We start from the raw sequence: 14,319 nt of genomic DNA, 5'->3' as shown, positions 1-14,319 counted from the left end.
AACTGGACATAGGAATATATTGACCACTCAATGTCTTTAGAATCCTTTGCTTGACAGACATCAAACTTGGTACTCTGGTACATCATTAGGAGAAGATGACACTTATTGATTTTGAGGTTGCGTGGTCAAGGGTCAAACTGGACATTGGAATATACTGTCCATTCAATATCTTGAGAACCCTTTGCTTGACAGACATCAAACTTAGTACACTGGTACATCTTCAGGAGAAGATGACACTTATTGATTTTGAGATCACATGGTCAAGGGTTTGGACAGTGGAATATACTGTCCGCGCAATATCTTGAGAACCCTTTGCTTGACAGACATCAAACTTAGTACACTGGTACATCTTCAGGAGAAGATGACCCCTATTGAATTTGAGGTCACATGGTCAAAGGTCAAGGGTCAAACTGGACATAGGAATATACTGTCTGTTCAATATCTTGAGAACCCTTTGCTTGACAGACATCAAACTTGGTACACTGGTACATCTTCAAGAGAAGATTACCCCTATTGATTTTCAGATCACATGGTCAAAGGTCAAGGGTCAAACTGGATATTGGGATATACTGTCCGCTCAATATCTGAGAACCCTTTGCTTGACATACATCAAACTTAGTACAGTGGTGTATATTCAGGAGGAGATGACTCCTATTGATTTTGAGGTCACATGGTCAAAGGTCAAACTGGACATAGTAATATACTGTCCACTCAATATCTTGAGAACCCTTTGCTTGACAGACATCAAACTTGGTACACTGGTACATCATCAGGAGAAGATAACATCTATTGATTTTGAGGTCACGTAGTTAAAGGTCAAGGGTCGAACTGGACATAGTAATATATTGTCTCCTATATTTTAAGAATTATTTGCTTGATTGACACCAAACTTGGTACACTGGTACAGCATAAGGAGTAGATGACCCCTATTGATTATTAGGTCACATGGTCAATTCACTCTTGACATAGGAAGATATTGTCTGCTCAATATTTTGAATTGATGATACTACTATCAATTAAATGATGTGTGTATAACCCTTTTCAATTTTGCACCATGGGGGGCATATATGTTTTACAAACATCTCTTGTTTTGTGTATGGGTATTGAAGATGTGCATGTGGGATGGATTTTGATTTTCTACAATTTTTGAGATAAGTACAGGTTGTTGAACTTAGTCTATTTGGAAATTAATATTCTATGGAGGGTACATAATTTGTCCGCCCAACTCCTCCCACAGTTTTCAAGTAAGGACCTTCTTATTTTGTGGAGTGTTTGTATGGGTATTGAAGATGTGCATGTGGGATGGATTTTGATTTTCTACAATTTTTGAGAAATTACAGGTTGTTGAACTTAGTCTATTTGGAAATTAATATTCTATGGAGGGTACATAATTTGTCCGCCCAACTCCTCCCACAGTTTTCAAGTGAGGACCTTCTTATTTTGTGGAGTGTTTGTATGGGTATTGAAGATGTGCATGTGGGATGGATTTTGATTTTCTTCCATTTTTGAAAAAATTACAGGTTGTTGAACTTGGTCGATTTTGAGGAAATCTCGATTTTTAAGCTAAGACCCTTTGTTTATATGAAAGTTTGTCACAGCCTCATGATGGCTGATACTACCTGAAGCAAAGTTATACAAATTATAGCACAAGAAAAACACCCTATGTAAGCATTTCACGGGCGTATTATGTACCGTTTGCGGTACTCTTGTTCACCAAAACCTGGTTATTTTGTAAAGGTTTTGCCATACTAGATTCATCTCGCCCTGAATATTTAAAAACCCCAAAAAAACACCATACGGTTTCTCCACGGATCAGTGAATGTGGGCGGAGCTTATCCATGGTCAATGTTCTTTACCTGGCCAAGAGATCAGTTGTTGTGTATATTTTTATGATATACACACGAAACTTCTCAGATTATCACACATTATGCTTAGTGTCTTGATTTGTGCAAAAAAAAATAAAAATTCTACCTGCATGTATACCGCATTTCTATTTCCCGTAAACCTTCAAACTTGGTCATATTTATGTATTGCAGATAACAGGTTTAGCCCATTTCTAAACCTGTGCTTTTTAAAACTTCTAATTAAACTGTTATATATCGTATATAAATAATTTCCTAAATATAATATTACCCGTCGTTTCCGGGCACTTCCTGGTGTCCTGGGAGCTTGCGGTGTCGTGGGTGTAGTAGGTAAAATATCCATGTTCCGAGAGAATGAATAAATCCAAGTAGATCTGTGTACATGTACAACCAAATGAAGAATGATCAAGATACCCCTCAATATGGGTTGTCTGTAGGGTTTCTGTGGCTGTGGTGTTTGTGTAATGGTGGTATCCCAAACAGAAGCTGACACGAAGTCTACCCCCCTCCCCCTCCTCCCTCTCTCTTTAGGGTTTCTGTGGACGTAGTGTCTGTGTAACGATGGCATCCCAAGCAGAAGCTGACACGAAGTCTACACCCCCTCCTCTCTCTCTCTTTAGGGTTTCTGTGGACATAGTGTTTGTGTAACGATGGTATCCCAAACAGAAGCTGACACATAACTAGTCTAACCCCCCTCCCCCCTTCTCTCTACCTTACTCTCAATCATTGACTAAATTAGTAATTATTGTCATACGTATGCAACACTATTGCCATGCCATATCATTTCATCTATCTTTATTATTGCTGTAGTTATACACATTTCTCTCTCTCTTTATAAATATAAAACCGTATCTCTCTCTCTCTCTCTATCTCTCTCTCTCTCTCTCTCTCTCTCCTTTTATAAATATAAAGCCTGATAAATTATGAATATAAATATCTCAATAACTTATTTATGCTATTTTACTATTGTTTGATTTCTGATTGTGTAATTTATAATCCATGTGGTATCCCAAACAGAAGCATTTTTTTTTACTACTGTAACAGTTTTACGCATTAGCAATATAACCATCACATGTTGATGTGCTACGCCAATAAAGAATTGTTCCTTTTTTTTTTTATAAATATAAAGTCATAATAAATCATTAATAGAAAATATTCCAATAACTTATGTTTTTGGTTTTTTTTAATTATTATTCTTTGATTTCTGATTGTTTAATATATAATACATGTATATAGATGGAGAGAGAAAATACTATGATAAATTGCATTGTGTAGGGGACATTAGCTATTAAAATATTCTAGGTGCGAGTCAATGCTATCAAAACTCAGGTATCCTGGGCTTTCCTTGAGATCTAAAGACTGCTGGTCATCATTAGCCATGATTGTTATCAAAACATCTTTCTCAGGTAGCAGTAGACCACAGTCTCTGGAAACATCAATCAACCTAAGCTCTATTGTCAAAAGTTTGATTGACCAGCGGCTTATCATTGATCACCACACAGGTAAAATTTGGGGGCGTTAACTTAAAGTTGGGTCTTTAAAGTATTTTTATAATATACACCTTTTCAATTGCCCATAAATGCAAAAATATTTTAGGGTGAGCTAGGAGCACTTTTTATTTTCAAAAAACAATATTCCGGATTGCTGAAAAATATTACAGTTATAATGCGCTGGTGGTGGTAAACTTGAATTTTACAGATAATATGGCTGATTTAAGTATCTTATGGAGAAACAAACTATGTTTTTTATTTCGTGTCGTGCATAGGTCATTTTAGTTCGGTGTTTACTTTTAAAGCAAGGGACTGACAGACGGACTGAATGCTATATACATGTACATGTGTTTTGCCAATTAATAAACTGGACATGTGTTGTGCCAATAAATATATCTTATTTAATAATCCAGCCTACAATAGCAACAGGAAAAGGTGCTTAAATTGTCCAATCTTCAAAACCTTAAATTGTGTACATGTGTGTGGTATGTGGCGGTGGTGGGTGGTGGTCTTCATCCACTCAAACTGTCCCAATCCCCCCTTTTAAGTGTGCAGTGGATAGGTCGCCACATGGACTCATCCAAGTCTACGGTAAGGATGTTTTAAAATCTCGGTGTCAAATGCAACTAGTTCACGAAAAAAAAATATAGACAAAATGATTTGATGATTTGCATTTTAGTTGCTTCTATTCATAAACGCTATACAGCAGTACTGAATCTATAACAGAGAAAGAGAGAGAGAGCATCAGTAATTGTATACAGGTACGGGAAGTTTAATCAAATCTTAAAATGAACAATATTCTTCTTATTAATTAACCATTCCACTTCATTCTGATATATTTAATTTCCCTCCTTTTTTTTTTTCGTGTTAAATTTTTCGGCTGGCGCGAGTTAGGACTGCCCCTTTCTTAAACAATGTTACGTGCCTATAGCTATCTAACGCCCTCTCAGTCAAAAATAAAATAGATACAAAATCTATATAACTACGTCTTCATTGGATTTACTAGATTTTTTTTACCACCGTAATACATGTTTATGCAAGCGGACAATCTAGGCATTTTTAAAATTATTTTTTCCATCTTCGCTAGCAAAATGTATTCAGTCCACGAAGAGCACAATTAATGGACCCAAAACCCATGGCAAGCGAAGATGATTTTTACCCCCGTTTTCGGGTGTTATAACTGACCAAAAAATTGTTTCTTTGTTTTACAACTTTCATTCAGAAGACGGGTAAGTTCGTGAGTCACTGAATAAACAAAAATCGTCCACATTCTTATTTCAATCGTTGTCAACTGTACACTTTGTGATATTTCTACACTACCTGTAAACATGTAGACAGTAGATCTAAATTATCTAATATTCTTAATTACAATAAAAATTATACATTAAAAGACATGTTTTGCACTAATATAAATGTCAATCTTTTGAAATAGTCGCACAAATAAACCAATGGTTTTACTTGTCATTTTATGGTCCACATTTCTTTTAGCTGCTATATGATTCATGCTATTTATCAAATTGAAATTAATGCCAATTTATACCATGTGATATTCGTTTGTTCATTTTCAAAGTCAAATGATCCTTCTCTTATTTGGTGAACTCATGCTGTGAAACAATGTACCGACTAACACAGGTGTTTGTGTACAGGATGTCAAGAATTTGGTCGTTTCATAGAGAAGGTGTGAACGTCTGCAGGGAAGTCTGCATACGGATATATATCAATATCTTGATATATCTATATATAGGGAATAATCCCGATTTACAAACATGTCGAGGTTTCTACTTTATAGAGAAAGTTAAAATCCATTTAGCAACACTGTCCACTCTATTTCTGGGATTTTTAAAAAACAATTTATCTGCTTCAAACATATAAATGTGAAAAATTAATACATAACGGACGACATAAGTTTAGGGTAATTAAGATGAATTGTTTCGAATAGCAAGCTCCAAAATGTAAACAATTTAAGTAAGTTATCAAATCAGTATGATAATTCTTTAAAGATAGACAGTGAATGTACATTTTTTAAATTAAATTACTATTATAAATTTACAATAATGTATATCATTAAATGATATGAATATGTACAAGTCACCGTTGTATACGTTTTAATTTTTGCCCACTAATATTTCGCTTAGTATTTATTTCTTTGTTTTATCACATGAAGGTGTACAGTGGCACAAAGGAGGCACAGGTGTCCGATATCCACGGAGATCCTCCGTGGGCTTAAAAGTCTACCTCACTCAGAAAATTAAGACTTCAGAGGTGCCGACAGTTTTAAAGGTCCACTGTGTTTTATTTAAAAACAAATTTAGTTTACGAGGGGGGTGTTTAAAAAATCCATTTTTCAAATCAGTTACTATAATTACTCAAGTTTAGCCAAAATTATAGAGTTGTCTCTCTTTTTATCATCAATTGATATAAATTTTAATGGAAATTGATACGAATAGATATGCAACTTGAAAATATAAACTCGTCTTTGAGATAGACGGTAAAACAATACTATTTGCTGTGGTCCTTTCACCGCATGGAAGTTTAATTTTTGATCATGATTTTTCAATTATGTCCTATACAGCGGAAAAATTTTGTAAAGTGTTATGTAGGGGGGAGGGGGGGGGGCAATATATCACCATAAATTTAAACATCGATCGTGATAGAAAATATACAAGTTCTTAGTATTTTAACAGTTGTGATTTACAACCAGAATAAGCCCCAAAAATTTATATTAACCTATACGTCCATTTTTTGTGTATTACACCCAGACGAAATGATGACCATGGTCACCATGGTATTTCATGGTCAATGATGGTTGACCATGAACTATCATGGTCGGCAATGATTGATCATGATCTTGACCATGGTCAACCATGAGTTTGACCATGGTCAACCATTGTCACAGCTCTTGACCATGGTCAACCAAGATCTTACCATGGTTGACCATGGTCAAATAGAATTGATCATGGTTGACCATGGTCAACCAAGAAGTGACCATAGTTGATCATGGTCTACTAGTGCCATGGTCAACACGTTTTGACCATGGTTGATCATGGTCAAACATATGGTAATATATACATTATGTATATGTATACATGCAAAATATACATACATAAATATACTTATTCAATGTTTGAAAAAACCTTTTCAGAGTATTTTTAGTCATAGATACATGTACATGTATTGTCATGCATGCAAATTTGATTAATTATAAGTGTTGTACATCTGATGAACATGTGTTTTTGTCAAATGTCTATATTTTTTTATTATTTTGTATAAAGTAAAGTTATGAAAAAGAAAATGAGGGATGATAAAATAATCATAAATTGAGAGACAGAGACAAATCCGGATGAACAATAACAAATCCAGATGTACAGTAACACAATGTATGAACATAAGATATCTAATTATTCATTATTATGATGGTTGAATAAAGTATCAGACCAGAGATGTTAAATGTGTTTGTCCTCTGACAGTAATGGTGGAGAATTTACTGACCTTATCACATGTACAAATGAACGGCTGCACAAAGAGCGCATGATATGACCGGAACATATCGATACAAAAATGTTGAATAAAAAATAAAAAATTTGAGTTTCTTTGTAAATGTGCGATTTTGGCCCCCTTTGGCCTCTTATAGCTTGGAAATGATAAAAAGTTAACAAAAAACTGATTACTGAGCGCTATGTTTATTTTAAATGAGGAGTCATTAAAAAAGAATTGACTATAATTAAAAAACAATCCATCACAATTGGATTAAAAATGAATTTTTTTGTTGAGCTTTACCCTTTTTACGGCCCTTATCTCAAAAACATTAAACCAGGGAGAGAAAAGACAACCCAAAGCCACCTATGAGTCCATCATGAATCATGAGGCAACCCAACACCAAATCAGGAAAATACCTGTAGACATAAATGATATATCGATGCAGTTTACAATGAAGAACATGAACATTTGTATCGGTAAAAGCTCAGATAGGAATTGTCTAAATTGCTCATTACAGAAAAACTCTGATTTATTAAGCTCCATTTTATCTTATCGTTTACCCAATACACAATGATCAGAAAACCTCTTATGATTATAATGAAGAAATAATCATTTTGCTGTTCAGTATAACTATCTGAGGCTTTGATTATTGTGTATTGGGTAAACAACAGGATAAGCTTAACAGGGAGTAGATATTTGAGTTCTGCTTATTGTTGTGAATACAGTGGTACAATATATATAAAATAATCAACAATTAATATTAAAGTATGTACATTGAAAATTTATTAATATATATACACTGGAAATTCAATTTTCTGAGACTACCTTGACCTATGACTTTGAAAATCAGTAGCATTAAATATCTTGTAAGAACTGACAATGTATCAAGTTTTGTCAAAATCCATTCGACAATGTTGATTCTAGAATGTTCTCTCCTTTATCGTATTGCTGAAAATCTTAAAATAACTGTGGCTACCTTGATCTAAGACATTGAAAATCAATATTAAGTAATACAATGCATACAAGATTCTTACAGTAACCAATTAGTAGTAAATGCATATAGCCAAAGTTTTAAACTGATGAACAAAAACAATGTCTTCCTTCTACAAATACAATATGTACACTTTTGTTTATCATATGCAAAGACAAGAGGCCCATGGGCCACATCACTCAGCTGAGCACTGTGATTCTCATAACGTCAACATCATGACGTTATACAGTTTTCCTGTTGAAAAACAACACAAAGTTTAAACAACTGTAAAAAGAAAACTAGAAAAGATATAATTATAAAATAAATTGTTCTATAACCTATAAATCTTAGAGAATCAACTGCGAAAGTCTCATTTATTTTGGTGAAAGGGCCAATTTTAGTACTTTGTGGCTCTGGTTCTTTACATGAAAGCTTCCTGACATAATGCAAATTCAAGTTTGTTCAAATCATGGTCCCTTTGGGTAGGTTGGGGCCACAATAGGGGATCAAAATTTTACATGCAAACATGTAGGGAAAATCTTTAAATATGGGCCAAAGTGACTCAAATGAGTGATGTGGCCCATGGGCCTCTTTTTCTTTTTAATATCCTGATAAAAAATACACTTTTCAAAAAATTGACATTACTTCAAATCTCAGGTGCAAACCTCTTTAAGAGACAATATTAGTTTAGGTAAATGAATGAAAAATCAGTCATGATAATTGCCAATAATAGTTCAAGTGTAGCATTCAAACCAAAAACAACAGATATGGCTTGGACATTGAGCACCTCATAATTATTACTTTCTCATAAATATCATCAATGTCATTATATATAAGACAAGGGATATAACTTAACCATATAGGGTCGACCATCATCATCGCCTCAACAAACCAAGTGTAGCAGGGCCCTACTGGGCTTTAAATCTTCACCGTCATCGTCGTTTTAACTAAAAATATTAATCAACACCATCTTCTTAACATAAAAACATGGATAAAATAAACGAAATGGTAGCTGTTTGGTTTGTTGAGAGTAAAAGGTTAAATATCTATGTCATATCCAAAAATGTTATTTAAACACATTGAATACATTATAGTATTGATATGAAATTGATTTGTTGAGAAAAAAAGATAAAATATTGGTGTCATTTCTCAAAATATTATTTGAAACAGTTGAGGTAAATCAGAGAATTGATTTGAAATTGTCAACCGATTCAGGCAAAAAGTGGGTTTATGGCAAATTCCTAAACATAACCTTGAAAATACAACCAACTTGTAGGTGGACTGATTTATTGGCAAATTTATACAGTAGGTATGTAAGTATTTATAGGCAAATATATACAGTACATGTAAGTATTTATAGGCAAATTTATACAGTACATGTAAGTATTTGTGTGTGATACTCGGGTGTCCATTGCTACATAGTCATTAACATTTTGATATACATGTACAAATGCTAAAAGTTTTGTAATGTAAAGGAACAGAGAGGATTGAAAGATGTACTTCACTAAATTCAAGAGTTGAAATGTAGAAAATTTTGGGAGAAGAGGGTTATATTAAGTTGGAATAAATTTAGATTGGAATCATTCAGGTAAAGGGCTTGTAAAAAAGAAATTGAAATACACTTATGAGCTGACATAGATTAATTTTTACTGTTTCAGGGTAGAGATGATTTGCGACAGGATGCTATCATGCAACAGGTGTTTGAGATGTTGAATACACTGCTTCACAAAAACCCTGAAACCAGGAAAAGGAATCTGACTGTAAGGCAGTACAAGGTAAACAAATATAGAAAGTAAACCAGAAAAGGAATCTGACTGTAAGGTAGTACAAGGTAAACAAATATAGAAAGTAAACCAGAAAAGGAATCTGACTGTAAGGTAGTACAAGGTAAACAAATATAGAGCAAGGGGCATTACTCCTTTTTAATGCAGTTTAGTTGATCAAAATACACTAGTGTTTTAGCTCACCTGAGCTCTAAGTTCACATGAACTTTTCTGATCACCTTTTGTCTGTAAATTTTACAGTTATGAAACTTGGTACACTGATTGCCCCTAGACTGTAGATGACCCTTATTGATTTTGAGGTCACACATCAAAGGTCAAGGATAAAAAATAACTGGGCATAATAAGATCTTATCCACTCAATATCTTGAGAGGACCATTTGCTCTACAGATCATAAGGTATAGATAACCTGTAGTGATTTCGAGGTCCAAAGGTCAATGGTCAAACTACTCTGGACATAATAAGATATTGTCTGCTCAGTATCTTGAGATTAACCTTTTGCTTGACAGACATCAAATTTTGTACACTCTTGTCCTCAAAGAGCCCCCATTGGTTTTCAAGTCGCAATGTAATAGGTCATGACTCAAATGACTGGTTATAATTGAAAATTTCTTTTCAGTATCTTGAGAGATCAAACATAGTTTGCCTCTAATTAGTAGATAGCCCATATTTTTCACTATCACTACAGACTTTCTAAAACATTTATTATTTTCTCATTTATAAATTTTCATTGCAAGGTATTGAAGGTCTCGGAGGTGTACTTTTTATTCATAGATTTGTATAGTGCAACATTTTAAATCACAAATTTCTGCTCTTTTCTGTGGAGCCAGATCCTCAGTTGAGCAATGTGTTCCATGGGCCTCTTACTGAACTCTCGAACTCTTCTGTATATATATATATATAATGCACCATACTACTTGGTGCGTCTTTGTCCGACTTCCATATTTTGATCACATCCAAAAGAGGAAGGTTCCTATTTATTTTGAGGTCAAAGATCAAGGTCTCTTTTTCACTATATACTGTATATTTGAGCTTGCCTCTAACTTTTATACATGTACTTGTTGATGCATGTTTATCAGACTTCAAATCCTGATGACATTCAAGATTCATGTTGCTTCTGAAAGCCAAAGGTCAAGGTCATTATCACGATAAATACCTATTGAGGCCATTCAAAGCTTCATACTTATAAACTATATTAAATATGTGCATGTTTTTACTTCGTGAATGCAAGCGTGCATAATTTTCCAAACTGCAACTCGGCCATACGCATATTTGATGCGTTTTATTGATTTTTTTCATATTGAACTGATTATCAATGAATAATTCAATTTCCTGCAGGCCTGCAAAAAATCTTGTCATTAACATTATAGGTAGCTTCTGTACATATGTTTTCAATTTACATACACAATCGCGAGCTTGATTGTCTGTCACAATTTTGTCTGGAATGTCCCAATTTTCACCCTCACTCTTGTCATCATCATTTTCCTCATGATATATTTCTACAATAATATCAGTAACGAGTTCTTCCCTGGAGACGATCACCATGTCAATATTTATATAGTTAATTACGGAATTTCGGAACTGCTTTTTTTTTTTAAAAGTTCACAAAGTTCAGCAGGTGTCGTGTTATCTGTAAAGTCGTCGTCGTCCGTGTCACATATTATAGGAACTTCAGTCTGAAATTTTAGTGCGAACCTGGCCGTGTGAAAACAATTTTCAACACACTGAGATGACAGCATCAACCATGCTTTAATTGTGCAGCCATTCAATTGCAGTTTTGATATTAATGCAAAATTCACGTTTTTCGTCAAGACATTTTATTTTTTCGGCAATAAGAAGCTCCCTGTAGTAGACTTTAAAAGTGTTGATTATGCCCTGGTCCATAGGCTGCAGCAAAGATGTTGCATTTGGGGGTAAAAAGATAAGAGTAATTGATTGCAGATTTTCAATTTTGGGGTGTGCTGGACAGTTATCAATGAACAACAGAATTTTTCGTTTCCCTTTCTTAAATTTTTTATCCAATTCTTTAGATATGTCGCTGTTCATCCACGCACGAGAATTTGCATAATAATGCACTGGTAAACTCCTGATATTTTTAGAACAGCGAGGGTGTTTGAATTTGCCAATCACCAATGGTTTTAACTTTTCTGAACCGTCCATATTTGCTCCCACTAAAACAGAAATTCTTTCCTTACTGCGTTTTCCACCATGCCACTGATCACCTTCAGATGAAGAGATTTTGCTGCTCATCGGCATTGAAAATGTTCCTTGTTTCATATTTTTCTGTTAATTTGGGCAATTTGTTTTGAATCCAGTCATCTGTCATTGTTTTATCTACACTTTCACTCTCACCACACACGGCTTGGTAAGCTATGCCACATCGATTTTTGAAGCGCTCAATAAATCCGGATGAACATTTGAAATCAGCAGTGCCTAATTTTTTGGTGAATTCTTCAGACTTTTCTATTAGGAAGTCCCTAGAAATCGCTATATTTGATAATCTAGCATTTATAAACCACTTGAAAAGACAGTCTTCTATCTCTGTATAGTTTCCAGATCACATACGTTTCCATTTTGAGGGGAAATCACCCGATTTGATAGTGGCATGCTGTTTCAAAATCATGGTCAAAGTACTGGGGTTAATTCCAAAATCCTTTGCTGTTTCCAATTTTGGTTTCAAATTCTTATCTATTGCAGTTACTAGTTGGTATTTCGTGTCCAATGACAAAGTTTTTTTTTCTTGAGGAGTGGACATTTTTACTAACAATCACATACACAACTGGTCAAAGTGCTCATACCCCACTGTTATTTCATTCTTATAAACACATGCAGTGAAAACCAATCAGTTGAGAAACAAATCTACAGACACCTTTGTATGTATCTGTGTAATTACAAAGTCACCAACCGTGACGATTGCTGACTCCAGGGGGACTTCAATATAACCGTATTATCACCTTGGCGGACAGAGAATTGGCTTCAATATAAGTGATATTTCAATATAAGCAATTTCAACTTGACCGATAATTTACTGCAAAGGAAATGAGGGACTGAGGCTGGGGATTTTTTTTTTTACTTCAAAATAAGCGATATTTCAAAATAAGTGGTTTCAATACTATAAATGGAGTAAGCTGTACAAATATGAAACAATGCTATGATCGACATCTAAGAACCCATACAGGACTTTGTTGTTTAATTCGACAGAAACCCTGTTACATAGACACATACAATGACATATTTGAAGAACACAATTATATAATGTACAGGGTATCTTGTAGTATTCCTTCCATCCAAATATCTCGTATGTTAAAAGGTGATGTCATAAAGTATAACATCTAATAATCATAAACTGAAGTAAACTATAAATGCAATAGCGATATTACAATCATAGATATGAAGCACAAATGCTATCTATGCTACTATGTATATACATAACCTGTTATACATGTACTAAAGTTACATTATGACTAACTAAACATAATACATATCCGATTGTCATGTCTGAATTATCTGCAAGATAATTACATTAAGTGTTCATAATCATGGACTGTTGAGCTTGCTGAATAGTCGAATCCGGAATTTTAATATACCTTACATACGAGTCGGATTGCCATCTGCCCAATACTTTGATCAAATGATCTTCAATACGAGATTTCGCTTCGGAGGCTGTGGCACCAATACGGAATGAATAACCAGTTATAACTTTATCCCTGTGCTTTGTTTGGTATAGCACTTGTCTCAGGATTATCAAAAAGGTGGATCTATTCAGAGGACATCCATTTTCCAGGAGAAATAGTGGCACTAACCTACATACTATTGTTGAATTTCTGGCTTCTTTGTATATACTTTTTTAACTGTTGAACTGGACACAACTCTGATTTATTGCTAAATAATTTGATGTCTATTCCTTTCCTGAATGGGTCGGTTTTTGACTGTTTTAATTTCAAAATGACATTTTGCTCACTGAAGTGAATATCACTTAAGCAGAAATTCACAGATGGTTCAAATGATGATTTACAAGTGAATTCAGCAAAACTAAGGAAACCGAAGAAGGCGACAATACACACAGTGGTCATCAATAAGTCTTTCTAAGTTGGCTGTCTGACTCTGTCTTTTGATTCCACTTAAAAGCAAATGTTGCATTTGATAATTGATTTTCCGATGATACAAATAGATTTATATCTCCCCTCAATATCAGATGAAGACGTATGCCACACAGATATAATTTGGTAGTTTGAAAAGACAATTCCAAAGAGTCGTGACAATACACCACAAACTGCATCAATGTAGACTCCGTAAAACTTTGATCCATATTCTTTGTAAGTGTGAATCTTGTATATGTTTGATATCGAGTTACGTATGCGACCCGAGTTGATTCTTCAATTGAGCCAGACATTAAGTCCATCATTCTGTTGGAGTCTTCCACAGAACCTCTTCCAACGCAAGTGTGGGATGTTGTTTGACTGTCTGCATGAGGTGCTAATGCTTTGTATCTGCAAACGAGACGATGCATCTGCAATTACATTCGTCTTACCAGGTACATGTTCAGCATAAATACAAAAATTGTGCTTTACAGAACATCATGTTAAGTATCTCATTAGTTGCATGATGGGCAAAACGTCCTTTTTGGATAATATGTTCTGTAGTTTTATTGTCACAATGAAATACTATCATTTTTATGCCCCCCTTTGAAAAAGAGGGGGCATATTGTTTTGCAACTGTCGGTCGGTCGGTCTGTAAA

General features: G+C 34.4%; 1 protein-coding gene across 3 annotated transcripts in view; it reads left to right on the top strand.

The window, feature by feature from the left end:
• LOC125664628 (serine-protein kinase ATM-like) overlaps positions 1 to 14,319 on the top strand; it is a 408,026-nt gene that overhangs the window by 368,666 nt on the left and 25,041 nt on the right. For all 3 annotated transcript variants that reach the window (XM_048897448.2, XM_048897449.2, XM_048897451.2), the window contains exon 52: positions 9,458 to 9,574. In XM_048897448.2, the coding sequence (XP_048753405.2) occupies positions 9,458 to 9,574 (117 nt within the window). The remainder of the gene's footprint in view (positions 1 to 9,457; positions 9,575 to 14,319) is intronic.

Source organism: Ostrea edulis, chromosome 1 (assembly GCF_947568905.1).
Source record: "Ostrea edulis chromosome 1, xbOstEdul1.1, whole genome shotgun sequence".
Lineage (NCBI taxonomy): Eukaryota > Metazoa > Mollusca > Bivalvia > Ostreida > Ostreidae > Ostrea > Ostrea edulis.
The sequence above is the reverse complement of the archived record's forward strand: the minus strand, read 5'-3'. Positions and strand labels throughout refer to the sequence as shown.